Below are 25,616 nucleotides of genomic sequence, written 5' to 3' on the forward strand. Positions count from 1 at the left end.
CATGTGAGGGCTGCCAGGTGCTTGACATCAAATGGCCAATAGAGTTCATAATGACGGTTTTGTTCTTACACACCGCAAAGGCCAAAAAGGAAGTGCTAGTTAATTCAATAGCCAGCCTGACACAAGTAGTTAACCTTCAATAGCTAGTAAGCTATTTTCTTTTCTCCTGTTACCAGAGCTGCAGGATTATTCTACATGTCAGATTCAACAACCTGCTCTGGTGGGACCCCAGGATCTTCATATACTTGGCATTCATTTTGTATCATTCCCCATTTCCCCTTTATCTCAAATATCCAATTACTTAATATCTAAAATGTGCAACTTTCTATTTAGCAGTACCAGCATTCTAACCTCACACCTCTTATCTGCGGCTTCTCCCCTCCAAGAATGACTCCCTTCTCGTCCACTCCATCCAAGAAGTTTGCCCCAGCTATCCCGGCACACAGGGACCTCTTCTCTAAACCTCTTTGCATTTATTATCAATTCCACTCGTGTTAGGCTTGTGTATCCAAGTATTTGTTAGTTTTATGAGGGCGGACATAACATCTTACTTGAAAGAAAAAGTGTCTCAATGTCCTATCAGGTTTTCATGTCCATTATATAATTAGGGTCACAACTGAGGCAGCACACTCAAATTAGGGTCATCTGAGAAAGCTGATTTATAAAGGGGTTGCTACGGAGGTGTAGGCAGGATGTGTGGATGGTGAGGGAACCCAGGTCCAAAGGGATAAGGGGAAGGAAAGATGACCAGAGCCCGGAAGGAGAGAGTTGTATAGAACAGGTGACTTTGCCAGCTTCAGGCAACCTGACTAGGAGCCTGGGAAATAAACTCTCTAGTCCACTGTCCTCCCTCCCCACCCCTCTCAGCGCTCTGCTGGGCTTCCGCATTCAGCAGATTCAACTGGGAGCCTATTAACGTAATCAGTGAGGTCAGCATCCCAGGCCGAGAACAAGGTAGAGGATGGAGCGTAGACCTGGGGTTGGAGAAGGGTGAGCAGAGATACCCAGCACATCCATCGCAGGCCTTCGACAAATACCTGATGCTCTCCAAGAGAACACTGCTCACCCTTTCCAGACAAACGTCTATTGAGTAGCTATGTGCGAGCATGTTTTTTTAAAGCTATCTTTAATAATTTTTCATTTTATGTTCTACTGTATTCTTTAATCTTAATTTGTAAATTTTTTTGAACCTAGAGCTGGCAGAAATTGGCAAAATGCCATCAATCCCATTTCCTTTTCCTGGATGCTTAGGAAGACTACATTTCCCAGCCTCCCCTGCAGTTTAGTTTGGGTCACAAGACCAGCTTCTGGCCGAGGGAAGCGGGTGACCTTGGACGTAGGTGGCTCTCTGTAGGCCTGGCCACAGAGCCTCCTGAATGATATTCTACTTGCTTCCTCCCCTCTCAGACAGCAAAGCCACACGGTGACAAAAGCCCTGAGTGCCCGTGTGGGGGAACGCTGTCTAAGCAAGCCACCAAGCTGTGTGCAAGAAACTTCCGACGTCTTCATTTATTACGTTGTCTTAAGCCAGGTTTCTCCACAGCAGTACCCTGGACATTTTGCACAGGATAGCTGTTGTGGGGGCTGTCCTGGGCATCTCAGGGTGTGGAGCCGCTTCCTGGCCGCTACCACTGGATGCCAGCTGTACCACTTCCCCTCTAGTCATGACAACCAGAAAGGTTTCCAGGCATTGCCAAATGCCCCCTGGGGGGCAAGACCGCGCGTAGTTGGAACCACTGATCTAAGTCCTCTCGACTAATAGACTGTGCGCGCGGCACTGTGTTCAGTGAGCCGGGAGAGGTGTGGTGGTGTCTGACCTTACAGCCAGAACAGTATAGTCCGTTACACACGCATGCTTGTTTGAAGATGACTGCCTCATTGCAGCACTGTAATTATTACATCAGAAACAAAAGTACAACAACACAGAATTGATTAAATAAATTAAGGTACATTAAAAATGGAGTATTATGAATCCATGAAATGATGTAGAACTATTACCAACTGACATGGAAGGACATTCTTCTCTGTTTTTTTTTTTAGGCGGCAACAATTTTTTTCAAGGAAAAATGTATTTGTATGGACAACGTCTGGAAGGACTTCAGTAGCGCTCCTTCTGGGGTAGGATTTGCGGTAATTTACTTTTTTCCCCTTATTCATGTTTTCTAGTTTTTCTACACTGAATAGATGAGTTTTGGTGGCAACTGTGTCCTGCGGGTCGCTGACATCTCTCCCAGAAAGAAACATGCCTTTTTGGCTCCCAGGTTCTCCTTCAATAAAACTCTGGCTTGCTGAGGTCTCTAACTTAAGTACTCCCTTTCATGGAAAGGTTAAATGTTGTAGTCTATAAATCCAAACTAAAGGCTTACTAAACATTTGATAACATCTAACTTCAAGGGGTATGTGTTTAGCTGAACTGAACAGAACACAATATGAGAACAAGACTGAGATTGTTGTCTACAAGAGATGCATTTTTTAAAAAGCCATTTGGAAATACTTAACTAAATAACTGCCTCAAGTTCCCACCAGTAAGTACAATTTCAGTTAAATATTCCCAACTTTACTTTTCCATTTTCTAATTTCACGTTTAACTTTTTCAGGTTTTTTTCTAGCTTCAAGTTATCTAATTTTGCAAAATAAAACATGAGAAATGTATCACCTTATTTAATCAAATTACCATTAAACAGGCTGTTTAGTCTCTGAAGGTTGACTATCAACCAAATGACCATGCTTTGAACCTAGTTGGGAGAAGTATAAATATATTAACGCTCAGTGTATTTGGGGTCATACATTTGTCAAAGTGAAAGTAGCACAAAGCTTCTGTTAAATGAACTGATAACTTCCTCAGAACATCCCTTATCCACACAAAGTTAGATTTCATCTAAAGATGTTTCTTGTTCATTACTGGCAAAGTAACAGTGTTTGACCCTTGTGGGCCACTGAGCCAGGGCCTTCCTGATGCTGGTGCTGTAAGGCCCACACATGAGTACAACACTGACCTTGAACAGTTTAATGTTTTACAATCTCTTGACAGGTTGATGAGATTTTAAATAAGATTTCTTAGTTCCATAATCTGTCTTGTTGACTATCAGAAGTCACAGTAGGGTAAACCTGACCTGTTGAATGTTACACGTTCTTTTTTAACTGACAAAATAAAATACCTGGTTGAAGTACGTTTTAAGTCTTTTAATATAAAACTACATACTTAGTGCCTGTGTAACGAAAGAAGAAAAAAGCTATCAATAAGTAAGTTATCCCACACAGGTCAATAAAAGGGCATGCTAATTTTGATTTGGTATTTAGAACTAATTTATCACTCCTACGTTTTCTTAGCATGGAAGGTAAAATGTTACAACGGTTAATACCAAATACATGCTTGGGTATTCAAAGGGAGTGCAGTACATTCTTATTCATTCAGGCAAGTACTCAATGTTTTTATTATTTGTAAAAAAAAAATTGTTAGCTTTAGAACAGGGCTGTTTCAGACTGTTCAAAAGACAAATGAAATAGATAAAAAACAGAAAACATCAGAATAAAACAGAAGGATACTTAAAAGGCCTCAGGTGTGCTTACTTTCTGCCCGTACAAAATCGCTTATCGCACACACACGCGCGCACAATCAAAACCGTATTCGACGACGAAAAAGCGCCCGTGTCCCTCGCGCGGCGTCCTGGGCCACGAACCCAAGGCGCCAACTGTCCCTTTCAGAGCTTCTCCGTTACCGCAGGCTGCGAGCCACACGACGAGGGCCTCCGCGTGAGTCCGTGTTACAGGGGGCCGCCGCGACCCGTCTCACTAACGCCTGCTTACACGTGGCTCTCCGCTCAGCAGGCGGCCCGGCGGGCCTGCCTCACGCCCCGTCCACCCTCGGGCGCCTCGGGATGAGGCCGGGCCCGCGTCCCCCCGCAGGCGCGCCGGCGAGCGCAGGGGCGCGGGCAGCGCGGGGCTCCTCGCGCCGCCGGATGACGTCAGAGCGCGGGGACGCGTCCCGGCCGGGAGGCGGGGGAGCGGGGCGGGAGCCGACGGCCCGGGCCGCGGCGACAGCGGGCTTCGGGCGGCGGGGAGCAGCCCGCCGGCCGCTCCCGGTGGGGCCGGCCCGCCTCGGCCAACCCGCGGCGCTCGGCCCTCGACTCGGCCCAGCAGCCCCGCCCTTCAGCCGGGACCCGCGACCCAACGTCCCGGGCCCGAGGCGCCACCTCGGGTCGCGACGGCCAGCCCCGGCGCCCGGGAGCCGCGGGCCCGCCCCCCTGCGCCGCCGCGCGCATGCGCCGCCGCGCGTGCTGACGGGAGGGGTGCCCACGCTCCCTCCTTCCCCGGGACCGGCCCACTGCGGCCCCCGCGAGGGGGGCGCGTCTCCCTGCCGCCGCGGGGCTTCCTCCTCAGGCGCCGGCGGCGGCGGCGGCAGGGGGCCCCCGCCTCCGGAGCGGGCGGCCCGGTGCCCGTGCCCGCGGGCCCGCGCGCGGCGGCGGGGGCGCTGGGCGGCGCCGGCCGAGGGCCCGGCCCTCGGCTCCCCCTGGGCGGCGGGCGGGATGGTGCGGCCCGCGGGGCGCGCGCGGCTCCCGCGCTCGGGCGGCCCGGCGCGGGTGGGGGCGCCGAGGGCGGGGGAGCGAGCCCGACGCGCCGGGACCGGGCCGGGGCCGCGCCGTGCGGGAGCGGGCCCCGCGGGCCGGGCCGGGCGGGGCGCGAGCCGCCGCGGAGCCTGCGGAGCGCCGCGACCATGTCGGAGCAGGCGCCCGAAGTTCCCGAGGAGATGTTCAAGGAGGTCAAGTACTACGCGGTGGGCGACATCGACCCTCAGGTACCGCGCCGCCCCCGCCCGCCCTCCGCGTCCCCGGCCCGGCCCCGCTCCCGCCGCCCGGTGCCCGCCGGCCTGGCTGCGCGGAGGCCGGGCCGCCCGGCAGGCCGGCGTCGGGGCCGGGGGGGAGGGGCGGCGCCCAGGCTGGGGGCGGCGGGCGCGGGGGGGGGCCCTCCCTGAGCGCCCAGCGCCGACGGTCCACGTCCCCGCGCGTGGGGTGCCGGCGCGCTGTCGCGGGGCCGCCTCGCCCGCCTCCGGCTCCGCTCCTTTCCGGGCGGAGTCGGGCCGGGGCCGGGGCCGCGCTCCCCGGCGCAGCCCCGCGGCCGGGCCCCCGCGACGGGGCGTCCGCGGGTGGGCGGGGTGCCGGGCGGCCGCGGGAGTTGCGGCGGGCGCAGCCGGTAGGCACGCGCGTTCCGGGCTGCGGAGGGGACATTGGGCGCCCCGGCGGGGCAGCCCGCCCAGGTCTCAGGTCTGCAGCTCGGTGCTGCGCGCGCGGCCGTGTGCCCTCAGCTTCCCGGCGGCAGGCTCGTGTTCCCTGGTTTCCCTGATTGGGTGAAGTTTGCAGCAAGTGGAAAACACCCTGGTAACTCCATCACACTCAACATTTGACTGTTTGTCGTTGGGGCTCACGCTAGAGCATGTCGTGGCTTTTCTAACCTTTTCTAAGTAATGTATCTGTTTCGACGTCCGACTGTTACTCTTCCGTTGCGGGAATGAAGCGTAGCTGAGTCTTCAAGTGATTCTTTACACTAGTCTTTAAACTAAAGTTTGCGCGTACAGTGACATCACTTGGGTGTCTCGTTGGCGGTGAGGGCTAAGCTTGGAGACCGGAGGCCTGGCCTCATTCGTGGAGACGGATGGTGGCCTAAGGATCTCTGGAAGGCTGACGGGGGCTTGGCCTGCTAGAGGCCTGCCTGTTGGTGTCTTAGTAGCTGAACTCCCCTGGATGCCCCCGCGGTGGACCCTTTCTGCACTGTAACTGTAAGGTGCAGAGAGTTTGAATTTAAAGGTAAACAGGTGCTGAGCTCAGAGAGATGAAGAGGAGTGCCCATAAGGTGACAACTTCTCCCTTCCAGTGTAGGTTTCCCTTTCTTCACCTTCCAGCATTCTTCTCCTCTCTCCTTCCCACCCCCTATTTCATTTGAGGACTTTGGCTCTTAAGAGGGGCCTGAACCAAATGTTACTTAAAATTTGCAGCAAGCTGCACTGGAACCGTGTTTACTCAATTGTGAATCAAGTCTAAGCGCTTAAAAATGCCCTTGCAAACTACTTTGATCTGAAACAGCGTATGTTCTAAAAAGTTTAGAGCCAGGATGTTCGATTCTCTGAATCTTAATAAGTGTGTTCACGTGTGTTGGATGAACATCTAGGTGCCCTCCACATGTGGGGTGCACTCAGCCACCCTGAGCGTGCAGTGCCTTCCTAGGATCTGGCTCCTGGCCCCCTCCCGCCCTCCAGTCTCCACTGCTGGCCCAGGCCTCCGCTCCCTTCCCTCGCTGGGTCTCATTCGCTCCCAGAGCTTTGGCTGCATGTCTGTATTATGCACCTGGCTCTGCCCGGGCGGGACCCAGGTCTCCCCCTAGAAGCGCTGCGCCTTCCTGGTTCTTCCAGTGGCACCAAGGCATGCTGTGCGCTGAGCTGAAACTGTCCTCTTCCCGCACCGTCACTCTTAGCCATGGCCTCGAGAGTGGTGCTGTCGTGCCCCAGTCTTTCTTATACTCGCGCCCCTTTCCGTCACCAAGTCCTGCTGCTTGTCTCACATCATCTTCCTGTCCCTGATGACCTTCCTCCGGTGCAGGTACCTGCCTCTTCCAGCTGAATTATTGCGCCGTTTCTTAACAGGCGTCCTGGCTCCCGTCGTGCTGTGTAAATGTGTTCTTCTTACACTGACAGTATCTTTCTGTAAGTCTGATCAGGCCTCTTCCCTGCCCACCACCCTCAGTGTCTCTCCAGGAGGCGCCCTGCGTTTTATTTCAGGGTAAAACACAAAGGTTTGTGCAGCATCGTGCGGGGCTCAGCCAGTGCGCCTGCCCCGCGTGCTGGACACTGCCGTCTCCCCATGGCGTGTGCGTGTACCTGGCTGACGCCTTGGTGTTCACAAGGATTCTGCTCCTGAAGCTCCTCTCCCAGAAGCTTTTCTATCTGTCAGAAGCTAGCTGTCCCCGAGCCTTTATGTTGGCGCCGCAGCGTGTGGTGTGCTAGCCCAGTCTCAGCGCTCACAGTGCTCTGCTCACCTTGTCTGTCAGTCCTTCTGTCTTCAAGATGGACACTGCCTAGTGCCTGGGTCACAGGAGCCTCCATGCTTACCTGTCAGTGACTCAAGATTTGCTTCTTTTTGTCGTCCCAAAATGTTTCATCGCGTATGACTCAGAGTGAAAGGTGGTTAGTTCTGTGGAGACCGTGGTGTACGATCATTAGAATTGTCAGTTTGTAATAATTTGTATAAATTGAGAATGAAACGCAGCATTTTCTATTTTAATTTGTGTGGCTCTTTAAAGGTTATTCAGCTTCTGAAAGCTGGGAAAGCTAAGGAAGTGTCGTACAACGCGCTTGCCTCGCACATCATTTCAGAAGACGGGGACAATCCGGAGGTGGGAGAAGCTCGGGAAGTCTTCGATCTGCCTGTCGTCAAGGTTGGTAGTAAATCTCGTGACGTTTACACACCTCATCACGTATCCTGAAAGCAGTGCAGTGAGGCCCTGGGTGAGCAGCACTTTTGATGTCTCGGGGACCGGCCAGCATGAGCCCCCTTGTGTGAAATCACGCTGTAGCAAGGTTTCTTTGCATCACTGCTCAGGCAACTGTTACAGGTGACCCCATTTTGTCACCGTCTGGAAGTTCTCTAAGCCAAGGAAAAGTAACAGAGGCGGTGGGCGTGCTGTGTTGGAGCAGGTGACGTTGGTGAGTTCTGCTAAGAAACTGTATTGATTCCAAGAGAAATTCCTGCAGCAGGGCTCCCTTCCATCCCCACTGTGGCCAGGGGTCCTGATTTCCAGGCAGACAGTCAAGGGGCGCCTGCCCTGTGTAGGCTGTGCCACTGCTCTCCGACAAGGGTCGCAGTCACCACGCGTCCCACTGTCTCCCGCGTGGCTCTCTGCCCCACTGTCCAGCTTGACCTGTGGGTAGTTTATTCTGGAAAGTAGAGGCTCGGCTGGTGAGTGAATTGTTTAGGTCTTGTGGATGTACGTACTGTGCGGCTCCTTTGCGGCTGGTAGTGGGTTTTTAAGTTTGTAATTTTGATCCGTCAGTTTTATAGTATATATTTGTTTTAAAATGGTTCTATTCCACTACCATTTTTTTTTCTCTTTTTCATGCTGTTACGAGTGTTACCTTAGAAAGATCCATGTGAAAGTTACTGTGACTTAGTAACAAGAGAGGCAGGAGGCAGGCGAGAGTGCCCCTGAGGGCCGCAGGGCAGCAGGACGCCGACCGGCTGCTGCGAGCCGTGGACGTCGGCGGCAGCCAGCTTCTGGAACGCCGCCCTGCAGCCTTAGAAGCCCGAGTGTTAGAAAGCAGATCTCTCACAAGAAAGTGCTTGTAAACCAGACCCTCGCGAGGCTGCCGCGTGAGTCCGCGTGGCTGGTGGCTTGCAGTGACGAAGCACCGCGGTTGCATCTCTGGGCTGCATGCGCGTGTCCGCCCCGTGCTCTGTGGAGCCTGGCTGCGGGCGGGTGTCCTGCCGCCTCACCTGCTGCCGCCTCGTGCGAGGGGCGGGCCTGCCGCGGCCCCTGAGCTGTGGGTGCCAGCTCCGGCCTGTGGTTTGCTTTCTTGGCTTTAGGGACTGTGTCTCATCCCTTCCCCCATCTACAAACTTTCTTCCCCTCAGACAGTAGCCTGGAGCCCGCCATCAGAGTGACCTCACAGGTGCTGTGTGGATTTCCTAGCGCACCTTAGAAGGGCAGACTTGTTAGCGTAGATGAGGCGCCCAACTCCCTGTCCTTGGGCCATTTACAGCAGTGCTCCTTAAGGCCAGTGACCCCCTCGGACCCCTTTGCGTGGCAGATGTTTTGTAATACCCCCTTTATCCTGAAATGAAAGTCTTCTGTATGATAACATCACGTGACTTAAATATATGTTTGTGTTTATGTATAAATTGCCCAAACTGAAGTGTAGGAAAGAGGAAGAAAGGAAAGCAGGTACCAGTAAGTCTGCATTTCAGTGTGTAAATGCCCTGAGGATGGGGGGTAGAATCCCTGGTCCTCTGTCCCACAGTGCACGCGCCGGCTGTGAGGTGACGTGCAGCACGGTGACCAGTCCTTACTAAAATGCCGAGCTAAGCAGCGCCGTCTCCTCCACGCTACACAGCAGCTGTATCCCAGGAAAGCCGGTGTGTCACACGGCTGCACAAAGGTCGCCATCACCCAGCTTCCACGTGGCCACGCTCTCCCGGCCCAGCAGGGTCTGTCCCCCCCCACTCCCCAGGGCCCTGCTCTTTCACCTGCCAGTATTCCTGCCTGCTTGTCGTTTGTGGTGGCACCTGTGCTGTCCAGCGATGCAGTGTTGCGTTACAGGATGATGGAATTTTCCAGAACCCGTCCAGCAGCGCTCCCCCCAGAATAGTGCTGGTGGGCCCCTGAGTCCTTGTCTGGACCGAACAGGTTTCTGACTGGGGCTGCTGTTGGTGGTGGGGTCTGGTCTGGTCTTTTCAGCCAAAGGCAGAGAGAGACCTGGTTCTCTACGTGCGTGTTTCTCGGCCTTTACCTTAGTGTTAAATTTGACAAATACTTAAAAAATTTAGACATCTTTTGGCCCAGGGACAGTTTATATATCTCATATTCAAATTTTGCAGATGTTTAAAATTTGCTACATTAGACACCGAGACTTTTAAAATAATTTTTTTAATGGAAATACTTCCCTCTGTGGCCTTGGGGCCTCCCTGGAAGTGCTGCTCGTGCTGACTTTCAGCCGTGCGCTTGTCTGCATGTGTTACTGTGTGCCTTTGGGATGACGGCTCCTTGTTTCTGTGCTTTTCTGGTTCTCCTCTTCTGCCGTCTTACCCTCGGTGTGTTCTCCTGAGCGGCCTCATCATGTCTACTCAGCTGGGTGAGGGCCTCAGGGCCGGTCTGTTCTGCTTCACCGCAGCCAGCCCAGCAGCCTGCACTGGCACACACGTGTGCCTGCCCCTCCCCCCGCTCCCAGGGAGCACGTTCCGCGGTGACCGCTGCCTGTCCGGAGTGTCAGCTCCTCCGGTCACGGTCGCTTCTCTTCCACTGGCCATGGGAGAAGCCGTGCCCATACCACCTGAGTCGTGTTACAGCGTGTTGACCTAGGCTCTGAGAACCCTCCTGACACGAGACAAAGGGGTGCCTGGGAAAACTGGTCTCAGGAAAGCTGCCCTAGCGCTCCACGTGCGGCCGGGGAACGGAGGAGGGCTCTGGTGTCGCTGCTGAGACGAAGGCTCGGCCCACGCGAGGATGTGCTGAACGTGGCAGGAGTCAGAGCCCATGACAGCGTACTGGTGGGGGCCCGTTCCCTCCCGTCTAATTGGAATCTCCCCAGGACTGTCAGAAGTGAAGAGTCCCTGGAGACACGGCGTGGACGGAAATGTTATACACTTCCAGCCTGGTGGCTTCATCTGCTGAGTTAGTTACAACAACATTTGGTAAAATTATCAAACCATCGTGAAGTAATTATCCCAAGTAGAGCCACTCTTTACTTTATAAAATGTTTAATATTTCTACGCCTTTTTCATAGACGTTACATTCGTATAGACTTTTGCAGAGAAGTTGTTGATGTTACCTGAAAAATGAGGAGGGGTACTTTGATTTCTAAGGTTCTTTCACGGTGTACGTGATGCATGAGAAATGGGTGTGTACGTGTGTCTCAGGTGGCTGACGTTTCTGGAAGTCAGCTGGCTAAGTGGGGTATTACTGTATTTTTACCTAGGAATTCTGTAGAGCAGAGCTGTCAGGGTAATGATTAATGTGATTTTCAAAATTAAATGTAGAAATAGTAAGATGTTTTTTCAAAAATATAAATCTCCGGAAAAGGTAATACTCTAAAGTTTTATAACTAATCTGAGTTTTGCAGTTCATAAAAAGATTACCAGAGAGTTAGAAATGCTTTTGTGATTTACAAACATTTTATCTACTTGGCTTAGCTGAAAACAACTCAAGAACTTAGACTTCAGGACTCCAGAGGAAACTTGGCAGGGGGGGCGCGTCTGTACCTTGGATGAGGTTAAGGGGACTGTCAGTTCCCTGTCCCTCCAGTTGTGAGGACACAGTTTCTAGGTGGCTGAGAGGCTTAAGCAGTAGAAAGTATGTAAACGTAGAATTTAAATTTCTATACGTAATAATTTTTTGAAGATCTGGTAGTGTTTCATTCTATACTTGGGCTTTTCGCCTTGGGCACTAATAGCTCATGTTCAACTCTGATGTTTCTACGGCTTGAATACCCACGACTGTCATCTGGCCGCCCTGTAATCGGTTGTAACAGAGCCTTTAATTTCTAGGAGCAGCGCCCGTGACATGATGCTGTGTTGAATATGAGCTTGGAACTGTGTTTTGACTTGCATTCATGTTTTCTTTTTCAGCCTTCTTGGGTGATTCTGTCCGTTCAGTGTGGAGCTCTTCTGCCGTATCCTTTTTGGGAAAGAGGGGAGGGGAAGGATGACCCTGGGTTTACGACTGAGGTGATCACCACTTGCTGAGCAGACTCATCGGTTGGGGCAGGTGGTGTGTGCCCTCTGTCCCTGCTCTTTCCATGCTGTGTCCAGTCGCATGTACCTGATCCTTGTCATGACCCCTGGGGGGTGGGGCAGGGGGTAGACCAGCCGTGTGGAACCCAAGGCACAAGTTCTAGTTCTTCTACGACTTGGCTTCAGGGTCTCAGGCAGCGTGGACCTCAGTTCTGTTGTCTTTAAACAGATGGTTTTTGTGGTGTCTAGTTAGATGGACTACTTCTAAAATTCTAAGTCCCTGTGCACCAAATCATGAATTATTTGAAGAAAAGATTGGGGAAGAGAACATCAGGACGTTTTTAGTGTTACATCATGTTTTGTTACTCTTTCATCACGTTAACGGGTTAGAGGTTTATTAATTCAGTACCCATGTTGAGCACCTGCTGTGGGCCTGGTTCTGAAAACAGGGGAGTCGACAAGGCCTCATTCCTGCCCCCGGGGAGCTGCCCTGCACGTTGGTTGATTCAGCGTTTCCTGAGTGTGACTCTGGGCCTACCACCCCCCCCCCCCCACACACACACACCCCGCTGGAAGCAGGAGTGAGGCCTCTGCAGCCTGCTGTCCTGTGTCCCAGGCCTCACAGTCCCTGTTTTCACCCTGAAAGTGTGACACTTCCCTGCAGGGTCGTTCCCGGCACAGTCTGATTTTGGAAATCCCTTGTGTTGAGGGTCCCTGATGACACAGTTGTGAGGCAGCGCATTAGAGCCGGCAAAGGTGACAGCGTTCACCCGGCACGCAGCTCTGCCGGCCGGCCCCCGCCGATGCAGGTGTTCCTGAATCGATGCGGACAGAGGGGATCTTACTAAATTAACTATTTATAGGGGACCTCAAATAAACAGAAAATATCCCCCTGTAAGCAGTTCTTGGAGGATGTGCAGAACTTTTAGCAACTCCAGCTCAAAATTCTACTATTCCTCCTCCACGGTCTAAAGAGGTAGAGAAAATTGGTTCCTGGTTTGTTTTTGGCTTTGGTTTTTTAGGAATTTGAGTTTTGTTTGTTCGTTTTCTTCATAAGCACAGGTGAAAAGGATGGGAGCGAGAGGGGTATTTTTGAGGACAAGAGGCTTGGTTTCCTGTCCTTTGTGGTGTATTCTCCACACAAGGATTCCTGAGAAGTTGTCCTTTTGTTCGAGCTCTTACTGCCCATCCCAGAGAAGGTTAAAGGAACAGAAAGGGAACTCCCCGGACTCTGTTAGAAAATACACCCTGCCCTTGCCTTTGCTCATGTATCCCCATGTCTTTGGAAGTAGACAATCCCTGAAGTGAGGTAGGAGGATGGGAACAGCTTGCATGATGGGGCTGAAGGCGTGCTGTTGGGGTCTGAAGAGCTCAGGGCAGCCAGGCAGGCTCGCGTGTCTGTGTAGGAGACTTCCAAACCGCAATAGAATTTTCAGTCTGATCTTTGTTTTTAATTCACCTATCTCAGTAGGTGTACTTTTCTCCTGTAGGGAAAGAGAAGTAATACTTTACCCATTTGAATTTTAGACACTCCAGATTCTTAAAAAAGTAAAGTTTAGGATAGACGATAAAGTGCAGGCATCTAGAGGTCACGTCTGCTCGTGGAGGGCCCTGTGCCCAGTGCTGCACGCCGTAAACTCTCAGGAGATGTATTGAATGAAATTCCAGAGGCTGAGCTGTAGAACTGGGAAGGGTCTTGGGAATGATATCTTCTATCCTTGTGTTAACAAGCGGAACACTGAAGCTCAGAATTGTCTTGCCCGAATTCGCAGAGTTTGTGACGGTTATAAAACAAGAAGTCAGGTTCTTTTATGAAAGATTCTGCTACGGGACAGAAGTAATCATGCTAAAGTAGACTTAAGACTTGCAGTTTGCGTTTAAGGTAATGGGTGTGCCGTGTGTGGTTGTGTGTATGTCTGTGCGTGTGTGTGTTTATATACGTGTAGAGTTAGATGTTTTTTCCATGAGTATGTTACGCCCGTTGTACTGATGATATAAGTGGAGAGGCTGGACTTGAAAATGTACTTTACAGAAAATCTCTCGGTTCTTTCTGTGCTGTCATCTTCTCTTTTTTCCCTGCCCTCTTTGGTCAACTTCAGTCTGCCTCTTTCCTAAATGGATTGAATGGGAAGCAGAGGGTGGGTAGTGTCCAAACAGGCAAATGGGAATTGTGTCTTAGTGAAACAGAGGCTGCACTGATCTCGTTTCATTGGAATCTTAATAACTGTGAAACAGAGTAAATGGTTTTTCTCCAGAGTCGTGTCAGATTTTCTTTGGAATCACCGCCTGCCTCTCTCAGGTGAGTGTACTACAGTTTGTCTTGTGTGGTTTGCATGGAGCAGTTCTGAGTTTTTATATGATTGGATTTATGGTGTATTTGTAAACCAGTGCTGTTTACTAAACTGCATATTCAGTATGACCTTATGACACACATGATTTAAATATTCATACTTAGTCCTAAGATTTAAAGCCTTTATGGGTGAAAAGGTCCTTCTAAAGAATTACAGAGATTTAAAACTTGGATGTGAAAACATAGTAAAAATTAAAGTAAAAGACGACAAGGAACATTCATTCAGAAATTAAGGCAGAATTTTTTAAATAAATAAGGGACTCCTGCAGATGAATAAAAGAAAAAATAAGACCTCAGGAAATAAGGCAGAAAAATGGATTTACAACTTTATGAAGAGGAATTACAAATAAGTATAACCAGACATTTGATACACTTTATAAACAAAGCCCTGAACTTTTTAATAGCACTGAGATAAAATTTTCTGCTTATCAAATTTGTAACAGTGTTTTCGGTGCTGGCGGAGCTGCAGACGAGCCCCCTCCCAGGCAGGAGTGCAGATCAGTGCAGCGGTTTTCTAGAAAAGCTGAGCCATGTCAGAGCTTTAAAGGACTCATCTTGTTGTTTAGGAGTTTATCCCACATTGGCAGAAATAAGGGCAGGTTGACGCAGGGGAGTGTTTAGCGCAGAATTATTTGTTAGCGGGTAAGCTGGAGACAGATCACCCACGATTGGAAATGTTTAAGAAACCCGTTCTGTACGCTTCCCTAGTGATCTGGCTGTGTAGCTGGCTGTGAATTTTGTTTTATAAATACGTGTAAAGACCGGGGAAAGGTTTTAAGCGGGGAAGAAGCAGGATATAACACAGTGATGTACAGTATCACATCAACCAGATACAGTAGGTAAGAAATATCTATAAGGGGGACCAAAATGCTAACAGCCGTGATGCTTGGTAATGGGAAGTGACTGTCCGGTGTTCTTTTACCGTATTCGGTCCTCTCAGCCCTCAGCTAAAAACCCTCACACTGTGAACAGTTGTGAAAAATCAACTTGGTGTGGCTTACACGCCTGTTTAAGTCCCGTGGGACAGTGAATAGCCGTTGGGCGGGAAGAAGTGCCGTGCAGAGGCCCCTTTTTCCCCGCGACCTCGCAGGCCGCCTCCCATCTGTACTTCTCACCGGGATAGTTTTGAGAAGGTGTTTAGTCTTCCATCTCAGTGGAAGCCTTCGAGAAAGGGGCGTGTCAAGGATATTAGGTGAGACGAAAAGGAATTTGACTATAGTCTTGCCTTTTTCTTATGCCTTTTAATAGAGGATTGTGGAACCAGGTAATATTAGTTTAACATTGTTAGATTATCGGCCAGACTCAGCTTTGCATATAAACAGTATCACCATGGTCCCTTCTCTGTCCAACCAATAAGTAAGATTAATTTTGTTGTGTTTTGTGTCATAAAAATTCTGGAAGTTCTTTAAAATTATAAAATCCTCTCTTTTTGTTTTTGCTACATTGATTTGGTAGAGATCCTTGAAAAGTTGGCTTTTTTCCCCTTAAGAAGAGGAATTTTGTTGGTATTTGTATTTTTTCCACGTTTTCCATATCTTTACTATTAATGTATATTTATGTGATGATGGTCTTTAAAGCTGGCTAAAATGAAAACCTTTTCACAATAGGTACTGTGGTTACATGTAATTTTTATTGTTTTCTTTATACTTCCCTGTATGTTCCAAATTTGTAATAAGCATTAGAAAAGTTTTTAAAATGAAAATACTTTATTACTACTTATGCATAAACACAGTGTACTCTATATTTGTATTGACTGGATTTCTGGGTTCATGATTCAGACCCGCTATCCAGAGAGAGAGGAAGAGGCCGGGGCAGGGAGTCCTGTGGGTATTTTCCAGGATCAAGGTCGTAGGGACTGGTATTTAGCAGACCTGACTTGGGAAATAAATAAGAAAATCCAGAGTATGTGACTATGAGGTGATTACAGGGTTTTAAATTGGGGATTAGACATTATTAAATATTAACTCTGAGTTTAGCCGGAGAACCTTTTAGTCTCCGAGAGAAATAGAAGTGTGGTTACATTTAACAAAGGTTTTGGCACACACTTAATAGATACGGTTTCAGTGTGCACGGTACACACGCGGGGTGTGTGAAATCGGGCGTGGGCATTAGGGTGAGTTTAGAGAAGGCGGCGCAGGTGCATACGGCAGGGTCAGGACAGCCTTGGTGGAGGCGGTGAGATGTGAGGGGCCTGAAACGAGGGCAGAACTGGAGGGGGAGGTGGGTCGGGGGGCACAGAGGCTCGTGTGAGGGGACCCGCCTCACAGCAGGGCCGCGTGCCTGGGTGGAGAGCGAAAGCAGAGCCGACAGGCAGAGCACGGAACCAGGGAACTTGATGGAGAGGCTGCCTCACTTTTGTTCTTTTTGTTCTTGGATGGCAGGTGTTTACATTGAACATTTGGAAAACAGGAAAGAAGCAAACAAATTAGAATCACTTGCAGTCCTGCCGGTGGACGTGGTCTGGAAGCTCTAAGCAGGACACGGAGGGCAGGGTAGGGGCAGGCGTGTGGGCAGGAGGAACGTCATGGTCTTCAGACTCGAGGTGGAGGCTGGGACTCAGGCTAGCACGGTGCAGAGGAAGGCAGCGTGGACCCGAGAGGCGGTGGGAATCAGAAGGTCTTGGGGACGCTGTGCAGAGAACGAGGAGCCAGTGCTCACAGTGGACCTCTGCGTGCCAGACCCTGTGGTGGCTGCTCCACAGGAGGGTGCTAGTCAGGCGGTCTCCTTCTCCAAGTCAGGAGCATGGCTGGACGTGGGAACCAGAGGGGACCCTGATTTTTGAGGGAAGATGATGAAGTCAGATCGAAACCCCTCACTGTCCGAGTGTAGGGCCTGGAGATATGGCATGAAGGGCTGAGAGCTGCAGCCTCCTTGTGGAGGAGGGTAGAGAGAGGGCAGGTGACCAGGAGCAGAGCCTTGAGGAGCACGCGGCATTAGGGAGATGGGAAAGAACGGAAGCTAGAAGGTGAGGAGCTGGTATTGGGGGGGTCGGGTGTTATGTTTAGGAACCAAGCATGAAGTCGGCCTTAGCAGTTTGTGTCTGTTGCCAGGCACAGTGGGGCCCAGGTCACGGTGCAGGGCGTCAGCTTGTGTCCCTCCATCCCGCTCCCTGACGCCGGGATGGGGAGACGGTGGCGCAGGGCTGTGGGCTGTCTCTGTGGCCAGCACACAGGCCTAGGAGTCTGGGTGGACCTCGGGTTCTGGGCTGAGACGCGGCAAGTGGCGTCAGCGGAAGGGGCGAACGGGGACCCCGAGAAGGAAGCGGGGGAGGCGCACGGGTGTCTGGGAGGCATCCTGGCTGCAGGAGCTGGCCCAGGTGCGAAGCTCGTCGTGGGGAGCGGCTGGGGCCAGGGTGGACAAAGAGGTGGACTTGGTGAGAACTTTGACAGAATTTCATACCCTTTTAAGCAAATTCATTAGGAGTAAAAATCAGAACAATCTTTGTGGATCTACTGCACTTATTCTCACAGTGATGGTGAAAAGTAAGCTCTGCTTTATTTGAACAAAGATTGTTCAGCTGAGAATGGGGAAACCTTTACTTGATAGTGGTTCGAGTGAAGAAGCCCTGGTTAGGAAAGGTGCACTGGGGACACTAGTATTTTGTGGTTGCTAAAAAAATGTCAGTTGAGTCGTAGGACATATTAACAAACACGTGTTCACTGTGCAGCTAAAAGACTTTGGTTCACCAAATACGTGACGATGCTGTGTGACAGGAACGGCGCCCAGGGCTGCGGACAGATTAGGGTACAGTTTCCCCTCTCGGGGGAGGGCACGTGCCGGAGGGGCGCGCAGCGTCCACAGGGGTGAAGCGGGTGCGGGGCGTGGGAGCAGTGCCGGGGGGCGGCCACGCCGGCCGAGCCGCACCCAGCAGGCCTCTGGAGCACGTGCACCCGGCGGGGCTGCACCCGGAGAGAGGGCTGTGTGCTGGCGGGTCTCAGCAACCCTCTGTCTTTTCCCGTCGCGGTGTTGAGACACGCTGGAGCTCTCTGTTGGAGTCTCCAGAGCTCTGCAGGGAGAGGTAGGAAAGGGAGCGTGTGCCGGCAGCCGGCGGGCCACACGGACAGCACCTGCCGCCCCCTGAGCGGTGTTGAGGCCGCGGGGGTGCCGCGCCGGGCAGCGTGTGCGGGCAGGTCACGGGGGCTGACGCAGAGCCTGCTCTGGGCCCTCGTGTAAACCTGCAGGACGGCAAGGTCGAAGCCCTGTCCATCCTGCGTCTCAGTCAACACACATTTCTTGACTGCCTGCCCACGTGCCTGGCTCGGCACCAGCTCCTGTCGGAGGTGCCAAGGTTGAGGACGTGCTTCTCACCTGAGCCTCCAGCCTCCGGTCGGTAGGATGGTAGCTTGTGAGTAGGACGGGACAAGGAGGAGCTTGTGGAGCTGCAGCCCAGGGGTGTGTGGAGGGGAGGCCTGGAGGACGAGGGAAGCCCTTCCTCGCGGGGACGCGGGTGGAGAGGTGGCCTCTGCTCAGGACCAGGGAGGGTGGTGTGCACGGGGCGGGGGGTAGCCTGCTGTGGGAGTCAGGGGCCGGGGGCGCGGGGGGCACGGAGCCAGGGAGAGCAGCCCCGGCGAGGCGCGCGCAGGGCAGGACCGGGGCCGAGGCCCCGCCTGGAAGCTTTCAGATCTTAGCCGTGAGGTGCCGAGGCCACAGATTTGTAGTTCAGAAAGATTGCTTTTTAAAAAAGAAAAGCACTTTTCCCCAGTGATAAAATGGATGCTCTTGAAAATTTGAAAAAACAGAAAAGTAAAAAAATGAAAATTAAAATGCCCCCAGGATCCTGTCACCGCGAGGTAACCATTGTGAACATTTTGGTGTGGAAAGAGCAGTCAGTTATTAATTACGCTGATACAGGTTCACTGCGTGCGCTGGTAGGAACTTCCAGTCACTTAACCCAGACGCGCACCGATGGAGAATCTGATTCTCCGGAGTTTTCCCGGCTGGTCTGAGCTGGAGTTTGGAGGCCCCGTGTCCATTCCAGGCCTCCCTTCCTCCCGACGCGATGTTCTTTCCACAGCAACTTCCTGCGCCCTGTTGAGGCCCGGGCCAGGATCTAGGCCAGTAGGGTCCAGGACTAGGGTTACCGCAGGCAGAGGAATAAAAACACCACCTGACTGATGTGTGGCCACGTCTTTGTAATGAAGGCATATTCTAGATCATGGTTTTTATTTCACTTAATAAAGATTATACACTGATTCATTAATCTGTTATGTAATTAAATCTCACCTCCAGATATTGGAGGATATAAGTGTTTTTGTGAAAGTCTCTGATAAAAATAACATCTTCTGATCCAGTCTCCTGAAATGTGACACTGACTTACTAAATTAAAGAGAGAGAAAATAGTGATTTTTAAGGTGATTTTATAAAGTTAGTGTGTTCTTGTTAACATTCACGGAGTAGTGTGGAATGCAAAATAATTTCTAGAAATATTTGTAAAATGGATGAGAGTAGATAGAGAGTGTTAGATGTTTGGCAAGCTGAATAGTGGCAATTAATACTCTTTGTCAATACTTAATGAACTTAACAAAGTTCAGAATTCTTAACCATAATTCACAATTTATAATGTTATCTAGAAAAAATTGACTTAAATGATTAACTTAGAATTAACACCTATATTTTTCTTAAACGTTTCGTTTGTCTTGCAGACACTGAAATTTTATGTTTTAGAAATTACATTTGGTAGTAGCTGCCCTTAGAGAAGCAGTGTAGAGCAGTGGGAAAACACAGTCTGGAGTCAGGCTGGGTTTGGACAGACCTGAGTTTGCAGCTGTCAGGTGTGATGTGTGAGCGTGTGCTCCCTGGGCTGCAGGGACTGGGGGGGGGCCTGGAGCACTCGGCACACAGCAGGCAGGCAGTCAGTGGCAGCTGCTCGGTGGTTGTCGTGAAACCCGTGGTACCACATAAGCCGCTGCATCCGGAGCCTTTACCTCATCACTTAGGCGAGCATGAGAATTACTCCTTTTATGCTTGCCTTATTTTCTGTGTGTTTGGTATTTACATTTCCCCCTGAGCTTACACACCACTGTATTTTGATCTTTTATCCGTTTCATGATTCATATTTACTTGTTATCCATTAATTTTAAGCAGTTGCTTAAATGTGATTTTGATACTACTGTATTCAGACATGACACGACTGGAAGGTGGAGTGGTGTGCTAGTTCTCGCCCTGTCATTTGTGTTATAGAATGAAATAACCCTCCATCCAGTCTCTGGAGTGTGGGTACAAGTGTTTTTTAATTGATGTGGTGACAAGGCAAAGAAGGGATGCTTATAAAACTTACAATAGGAGTAGAAGTTTTCATTATAACAAGCAAATAGCTAAAAGCGCATCTGTTTTTCCCACTAATAGCATTAGGTTAGTTTCATTTAATGAGGGAGAAAGTAGATAAAGCAGAACGGTGATGTCACGGTGTATCTTAATCATGAAGTGAGCAAGTCGGTCCGCAGAGGTGGAGACGCGCGATGACAGCTTGCTTTCCGGCTCCTGCAGGTGTCACCTGAGGACAGACGCGCCCTGTGGGCTCTGCTTACCTTCCATGGGGGGGGCTGCCAGCTGAACCTCAACAAGAAGTGCACGCACCTGGTTGTTCCAGAGCCGAAGGGGGTAAGCGCCCCATGCACGTCCTCCCTTTAAACGTCCTCGACGCGTTTCCAGCAATCAGATGTCCTCTTTAAACTTCTTTTAGATGAACTGGCTTCTGTTTACAAACGCTGATGTTAGGCTGTATTAATCACACACAGCTCGTTCCGCAAAGGATGTGAGATGCTTATAAATTTTATTTTGAGCCAGATGTGACTTTTAAATACAAAGAAATTTGGGTTTATTTCAGGTTGAAAATAGGACAGTGTTTTCAATCTCTAAGAGTTTCCTTTCGCATCCACTAAAACTTCATTTTTGTGAAAATACATATTAGTCCTCTTCACAGTTCTTAAAAACATGCGTACTGAGTATAATTATAAACATGCATTCGGCGAAGTTCTCCATGTACTGTCCTTCATAATCTAGACTATTGAAAGCTATGTTTATCTCCTTAGGCACAGGGCTCTTCTCGCTAAGCACTGGGGGGCCGTAGGGATTTGGGGTGGCAGGTCACAGCGTCAGCCTCCCGGGACGTGTGAGGACGGCAGGCCGTCCAGCCCGCCCCAGACCTAGCAAATCAGGACCTGTGGGGACGGGGGAGCCCGGGAACGCCGATGCGCGTGAAGTTTGAGAACAGCTGTTGTGTGGACATCAGACTTTTTCCTCCCGTGAACAGTTGTTTATGACTGTGAGAATTAAGTATATTTACAGTAGGAGAACCTTTTGACTGGTTAGTGTTTCCGCATGTCAGTCATCACCTCCGTTTTTTTATTACCTTCAGTCTGATCAGTACTGTGTACCTTTCACCCAAGTGCACGGACTCATGGGGGCCCGGAGGGGCGGGGCGTGTAGCCAGAGCTGGTCAGGGAGGCGGGGGGCTGACAGACCCATCTGCCAAGAGCATCCCCTTTAGTGCAGCCGGCAATGTACGCTCCTCACCATGCTGCTTTCCTGATGTGCGCCTCACAGTCCAAGGAGAAGCTCTGAAAATTTGAGGTGACTCTTACAATCTACTTAAGTAAAAAATTATATTTTACATAACAACTTAAGAGATAAGTGGTATGCTTTGGTTAAAGAGTGTAGGGGTTCTTTTTATATCACTATTGATTTATGGCTAAAAATAAATCATTTGGTTTTAGGTAGCTAGTTTAAGAGGAGTGAAAATCTTTATAACTTACGAAACTATGAATACTTTTAAAGAGTCAAATTGTAATCTGAGGCAATATTTGAATAGAGTGGATTTGTCCAACAGGCTACATGACTGCACACAACTGGCCTGTTTAAAGTAAGTTCATTTCTTTGCATTTTTTGATAAATTTATGGAGAAAATATATAAATAGCATGATGAAACTATCTTTTGTATTCTTGAACGTTTTAAATGTTTTAAATGGAAGAGAATGGAGAACTGTGATAACGGGTAACAGAGAAACAAGGTACGTTGGTTAGGCTTTGTGGCGGGGGAGCTGGTTTCCCGGTGTAAACACTCCCGTCCCTGCTGGAGGCTGAGCAGAGCGGGGCCGGACCCGCAGGTCCCAGCCCGGCCCCGCCTGCGGCAGGAGGCGGCTTAGCTTAGGGCCCCCGTTTCCCCGTGTCCCAGAGAATTGCTGTCATAGAGGCTATAGAGCAGGTGGGTCAGACTCTGTCAGTTAACCGAGCCCTGTTTACAGGCTAGCTTATTTTAAAGCTGCGTTATCACATACGCCTGTGTAAGATTTCCCGTTCCTCTCGCTCTCCCGCCACGTTCACTCCGTCCCGCCCCTCCCCACAGGAGCGCCCTCTGCCCGCCTGTCGGTACCCCTCCTGGTGCCCCAGTGCATGGCCCCCAGACCCCGCCGCCCAGCGAGGCCTCCCTGCCCCGGGCCGCGGGCCGTCACACTGGGTTTCTGTCGTGTTCCCGTCGCGTGTCTAACCTCTGTTCAGAACTAAAATCCTGAAGCCTCACAGGTCAAAGAATTGCTGCGGCCTTTGTGTCTGAAGTAGGATGAGCTGATTGAGGGGCGCGCCCACGCGCGCAAGGCTGCCCGGGCCCTGGAGGTGCCCTGTGCACGTGGCACTTTGCACAGAGTCGGTCAGTGACAGCCAGATTGGACGGCAGGCCACCTTCCATGCTGTCTTTCTCGGGGGAGTCCTGGCTCTGCGCAGTGTATCTAAAGTAGCCTTTAGAAAAGCCCGTTTGGCAGACACGAGGCCGTCCTGTGAGCATGCGTATGCGGTGTCCTCTAAGAGGGGTGTGCGTCTCTCCTGGGGGTAAAGTGGCAACAACAGGAGCTGGACCCCCTCCTAAGGCTCTTGCTTGGGGGGCATAATTCTAGGAAACTGGGTAAACTTGCAGCTTTGTTTCTGTGTCTTTGTGCTTCACCCGCAGGAGAAATACGAGTGTGCTTTAAAGAGAGCAAGCATTAAAATTGTGACCCCCGACTGGGTCCTGGATTGCGTATCTGAGAAGACCAGAAGAGACGAAGCCCTTTACCATCCCCGTCTCATCGTCTATGAGGAGGAAGAGGAGGAGGAGGAGGAGGAGGAAAATGAGGAACAAGACTCGCCAAACGCGGGCAGCACAGATGAGAAGTCGAGCCCCGCCAGCTCTCAGGATGGCTCTCCTTCGGGTGACCAGCAGTTTTCACCCAAATCGAACACTGAAAAATCGAAAGGGGAGTTGATGTTTGACGATTCTTCAGATTCATCACCTGAGAAACAAGAGAGGAATTTAAACTGGACGCCCGCGGAGGTCCCTCAGTTAGCGACAGCCAAGCGCAGGCTGCCTCCCGGCCAGGAGCCTGGGCTGATTAACCTGTGCGCCAACGTGCCGCCCGTCCCAGGGGGCGTCCTGCCCCCCGAGGTCCGCGGCAATCTAATGGCTTCGGGACAGAACCTCCAGAGTTCCGAAAGGTCAGAGATGATAGCCGCGTGGAGTCCAGCTGTGCGGACGTTGCGAAATATCACAAACAATGCTGACATTCAGCAGATCAGCCGCCCGTCCAACGTAGCGCACGTAAGTCACTCCTCAGCACAGAGTTAAACCCTGGAGTTTACAGTCTTTTAAGTGTTTATTATGCTGTTCTCTGTTGCTTCAGGACAAGTCACTCACAAGCAGTGTGTATTTGCCTGAGAACATGTCCTACACCCTTCGTCTGTGTGTACGCACACACATGCGCATTTCAGTGTCTTAAATGCCATGGTAAGAGGGTGACGGCGGGTGCGTCGCTGGAGACCTGCCGCCGCTGAGCTGGCGCCAGGACGCCAGGGTGGGCGCTGTCCCCGCACGGCGGCATCCACTCTTGCTCCGTGTCATTAGCCGTGGCACCAAAGAGAAGCCTGCAGCCTGCCAGCCGTTCCTCATGTGTTCATAGTGAGCGTCGGTGGACCAGTAGCATAACATAAATTCATTCGCTGACAGAGCCTTAATTTTCATTTACGGTTTTGTGATTGAAGCTCGTTGGTACAGAATGGACCTTAAACGTTTTAGTCGATGTTTTTCAACTTGAGACAGAAAGGAGGTGGTTGAGGTGGTGTATTGGCCCGTTTGTGGGCCCTGGAAGCAAGATGGTGAAATAAGAAAGACGAGCCCCCGCCCTCCTTTTAGGGAGAGCAGCCAGTGAGCACAGGTGCTTGGAAGATAGTCGTAAGGGCTCACCTGCAGGCGGCCCTGGGCAGAACGGAGGGCTCCTGAAGGGGCAGCAGCTGTGAGGACCCTGGAGCAGGCACGACTTTGCGGTGTGTTCTAAGGAAAAGAAAGTCACTGAGACTTGAACTTAGGTGACTGGGTGAAGGGTGACACGTAGGGCCTTGTGGTTTTAAACAGTCTTTATTGGTTAAAGAGGCATAAAAAGGGTTCATCCTCCCCTCTCCCCCTCGGGTTAAGTTGATCAGTTGATAGTACCTGGTCCTTGAGATGCCGGGAGGGGTGGTGGTGTCCAGAGAAAGGCGGGCGGTGGGGCCGGGAGAGCAGGGCGGGCAGAGGGCAGGGGAGAGAGATGGCATCGGGGACCTAAGGGGACAAGGCTGCCGACAGCCCGAGATGCTGGGAAGATGTGGCTGGGCTGGTTAGGAGCCAGTGTGAGCTGGCGACCTGCTTGGGGCGTTCGCAGGCGTGAGCACGGTGGGGTCCGGCCCGGGGAGGGAGTGGCAGGGGGCCGGGGCAGGCACCCGGCAGCCCGGAACGGAAAGCAGGGTGGTCGGGGCTCGGTGTGTCTGGAGAGGCATTTTGGGGGTGCGGTGGCTTCTGTGATCAAGGTGGACGGCGAGGTCCCCCACCGGGAACGGACGGGTCGCGTCTGCTCAGCACGCTCTCTGGCCCGGAGAGCTCGCGTTTGATTTGTTTTCCCAAATCATGGGATTCGCCACGACGACGGGGCTTCTGGGCCGCCCTGAGACGCGGGTGGCCCCCAGGGCGCGGAGCTGGCACTCCGACGTCTGAGCGGGGCCCGCCCTTCGTGGCTGAGCGGCCGCCGCCCCCTGTGAAGCGGGGCCCCGTCCGTGTGCTGCTTCCCCACCGCCAGCCCTCCTGAGCGCTGCCCGCCACGCCGTGTTCCCCGCCGGGGCCCTGGCGTGAGTGTGAGTCTGGAGGGTGACTGGCAGCGAGGGACCGAGGAGCAGGTCCCTGAGATGAGGTGATCCGAGAATGGCGGAGGGTGTCACTGCGGCTCGGGGAGAAGGTGGAGCCCAGGAAAGAGTGGGCTCCCCTGTAGGCGCTCTGGGCCCGCGCGTCAGCACCCAGCCCTGCAGGGACCGCCGGGAGGGCGGGACGCGGATGCCAGGCCAGAGGCAGAGAGCGGGGAGGAAGTCGGAAGCTAGGGGCGGGGGAGGCGGGAGGGCCAGCCGGGCTGGAGAGGCGACCTGGGCCGTCCAGCGGACTCGCCCTGCTGGCAGGCGGAGACCCACGTGGGCACGGGGGGTGCAAGCAGGGTGGACGTGCGGTGCTCCCCGTTCCCTGGCGGGGGAGGAAGCTCTGCTCACCAGGGACGGGGCGTTTCTGCTGGACTCTGCATTTTTCAAACACAGCGGTTGTTGACTTAGATCCCAGGTTCCTTCCATGTGGATGCAGAGGTAAAACCCTCCCGTTGGCAGTGGAAGTGCTGAGTGTACAGGGCGGGGCGTGGGGTTGGATCTCTTCCTGAGTCGGAGTCGCCCTGCAGGTAAGATGTCCACAGAGAGTGAACCTGGAGCTGCTCAGCGGTGTGTGCAGGGGTGGGACCCGTTCTAGCTGGATTGAGTGAATGGATTTGATCGCAAACGAGAACCCTTACGAAGAGATTTTC

The 25,616-nt window shown here is 51.9% G+C and overlaps 1 protein-coding gene across 3 annotated transcripts in view; it reads left to right on the forward strand.

Annotated features, from left to right (window-relative positions):
• Window positions 1-4,592: 4,592 nt before the first annotated feature.
• PAXIP1 (PAX interacting protein 1) overlaps window positions 4,593-25,616 on the forward strand; it is a 44,122-nt gene continuing 23,098 nt past the window's right edge. For 2 of the 3 annotated variants that reach the window (XM_057731458.1, XM_057731459.1), the window contains exons 1-6: window positions 4,593-4,795; window positions 7,291-7,425; window positions 11,328-11,371; window positions 13,668-13,731; window positions 20,269-20,382; window positions 22,724-23,350. In XM_057731458.1, the coding sequence (XP_057587441.1) occupies window positions 4,715-4,795; window positions 7,291-7,425; window positions 11,328-11,371; window positions 13,668-13,731; window positions 20,269-20,382; window positions 22,724-23,350 (1,065 nt within the window). In that variant the 5' untranslated portion in view covers window positions 4,593-4,714. The remainder of the gene's footprint in view (window positions 4,796-7,290; window positions 7,426-11,327; window positions 11,372-13,667; window positions 13,732-20,268; window positions 20,383-22,723; window positions 23,351-25,616) is intronic. The other variant, XM_057731460.1, reaches the window with a different exon arrangement.

Source organism: Hippopotamus amphibius, chromosome 4 (genome assembly GCF_030028045.1).
Source record: "Hippopotamus amphibius kiboko isolate mHipAmp2 chromosome 4, mHipAmp2.hap2, whole genome shotgun sequence".
In the NCBI taxonomy this organism is placed as follows: domain Eukaryota; kingdom Metazoa; phylum Chordata; class Mammalia; order Artiodactyla; family Hippopotamidae; genus Hippopotamus; species Hippopotamus amphibius.